At 30.9% G+C, this 2,494-nt stretch overlaps 1 protein-coding gene across 1 annotated transcript in view; it reads left to right on the forward strand.

The window, feature by feature from the left end:
- The window catches only part of LOC117170850 (glucose dehydrogenase [FAD, quinone]-like), a 5,711-nt gene that overhangs the window by 2,303 nt on the left and 914 nt on the right, over nt 1-2,494 (forward strand). Inside the window, exons 2-5 of the mRNA XM_033357894.1 lie at nt 1,196-1,297; nt 1,472-1,630; nt 1,736-1,888; nt 1,963-2,413. Coding sequence (XP_033213785.1) covers nt 1,196-1,297; nt 1,472-1,630; nt 1,736-1,888; nt 1,963-2,413 — 865 coding nt within the window. The remainder of the gene's footprint in view (nt 1-1,195; nt 1,298-1,471; nt 1,631-1,735; nt 1,889-1,962; nt 2,414-2,494) is intronic.

Raw genomic sequence — 2,494 nt, forward strand, 5'->3', positions numbered from 1 at the left:
CAAATCGTTGAAAAATTAGCTTAAAGATAATCCAGATCTTAAAATATGATTAACTGATATAATTGAAGAACAAATTTAATATTAAAAAGAAAAGTAAAAAATGACTATGACTCATAATTGTCAATTTTTTGGCTATCCTCATATAACATTTTTAATTCGCTACAATAAAAAATTTGTTTGATGAACTTCGTTTCGAATAAAGGTTTATTGTAGGGCGTGCTGTAAGGAGCAATGCCAAATGGAAGAAGGAAAGTATCAAACCACGTTTTTGGATAACGCTGAACATGTAAATAAGAAAGATAAATAATCAACAATAAAACATTTATCAAATAAGATATACATATTTTTAAAACTTTAAGAAGACTGATCCTCTGTACAAATGAATTATCACGCATAATATTGTAAAACATCTATGTAAATTACAATTAAGGAAACTTAAATTGGATTCCAATAAAATTTAATCCCTATTTAACATCCAACAATCAAGTTAAAGTTTAAAATTCCTAAGAATAAAAAAGAAGAATCCAAACCGAATACAACCATCAAAGAAAGTTCCTATTGTAGTCTAAAAAAGTCCTTTTGAAAAAAAATGTCCTGTAAAATAAAAAGATTTTCGGAGAAAAATGAAAAAAGGAAAGAAACATGTGAATGCAACCAACCAAATGCTCTTCCTTTTTTTCTTTCGTCTTTTACGCTTTTTTATCATGAAAAAACAATAAATAAACATTTGAAAATAATATTTACTAAATCGTTAATATTAATATTTATATTTAACATTCATAGTAAATATTACTTACAAATGTGTATTCGTTGTGATTTTATAACAATAAAAGTATAAGATAAGTGAAAAGATAAAAAGATAAGGAAGGGGATTTAGTGCGTTGTCTTCTGATTGTTCTCCTTTTTTCTTCGTTCTTGTCCATAATTATTTTTCTGTTAGAAGAATTTTTTTATTTATAAAAAGGATCCCGTTTCATATCACAATAGGAAAATTTTATTACGCTTGTCCAAATGTAGAAGTTGGATTTTTTTTTAGAAATTATATATATTGACATCTTTGGAGCTCGCACTAATTGTTGGCTCACGCCGTAAAAGGCAACTCGCCCATCGAGCAAAGTTTAAATTTCCTTAGAATATACCCTGATTCACTTATTAAAAAGTTCATCTAATATTCACAAAAAATTTATATTTTAAGCAAGTACAGCAAGAGCCACCGGCGTATGATTTCATTATTATAGGAGCAGGATCAGCAGGATGCGTAGTTGCAAACAGACTCTCAGAAATCAGCGAATGGAATGTAAATATACTTCAAAAATATTAAAAATGGAGAATTTTTCTTTAATTTTGAACAATTGTGTTTAACGCTTTAAATTAACAATTTTTGGGTTTATGAAGAGGGTGGTATCACAGTCGACGCATAATCTTACAACAATTTCAATAAGATGATTATAATTTTTTCATCTATTGTAAGGTACTTTTATTGGAAGCTGGAAGAGAGGAACCAGAAGCTGCCGATATACCAGGATTCGTGGTAGATATTGAAAAAACTGACATTGATTGGAACTATAAAACTCAGCCAGAACCAAGTGCATGTTTATTAGAAAAAGGATGTGTCTGGCCGCGTGGCAAAGTAATGACTTAATTATTAATAACCAAAGCTTGTATAAAAGTATTAAATATGATATTTTTTTTATTTATATGCAGTTTCATGAAATTAAGAAATTGTTTTGTGTAGGTAATGGGAGGATCAAGTACATTAAACTTCATGTTGTACGTTAGAGCAAGTCCAGACGATTATGATCATTGGCAAGAATCGGGAAATCTTGGTTGGAGTTACAGAGACGTGTTGCCGTACTTTAAAAAATCGGAAGATAACCATGATCAGGATGTAAGCAAATCCATATTTTGTAAATCCTAAAAGAGATTTGCTAGAATTTTGTAATAATTTTATGTAACTTGCAGATTCTGAATGCAAATCCCATGTATCATCAAACTGGAGGATATTTATCTGTAGAAAGGTTTCCCTATACCACACCAGATGCAAAAATTATTTTACAAGGACTTCAAGAATTTGGATTTAAAAATATAGACATTAATGCGGAGTCACAGTTAGGAGCCATGCATTTGCAGACAACATCATATAATGGATCTCGGGGAAGTACAAACAAAGCTTTTCTGCGGCCAATTAGAGGCAAAAGGTCTAATTTGTTTATAAAGACCAGAACTTTTGTAACAAGGATTTTGATTGATCGACGCACAAAAACAGCGATCGGTGTTGAGTATACAGATACTGTCACAGGTCAAAGTAGGACAGTAATGGCAAAGAAAGAAGTGATTGTATCTGCAGGTGCTATAAATTCTCCAAAGTTACTAATGCTTTCTGGAATAGGCCCATCTTATGAGCTTCAGAAACATGGTATCCATGTAATACAAAATTTAGCTGTCGGTCATAATCTTCAAGATCACGTGACTGTCAAGGGAATACCTTGCCAGG

Source organism: Belonocnema kinseyi, chromosome 4 (genome assembly GCF_010883055.1).
Source record: "Belonocnema kinseyi isolate 2016_QV_RU_SX_M_011 chromosome 4, B_treatae_v1, whole genome shotgun sequence".
Lineage (NCBI taxonomy): Eukaryota > Metazoa > Arthropoda > Insecta > Hymenoptera > Cynipidae > Belonocnema > Belonocnema kinseyi.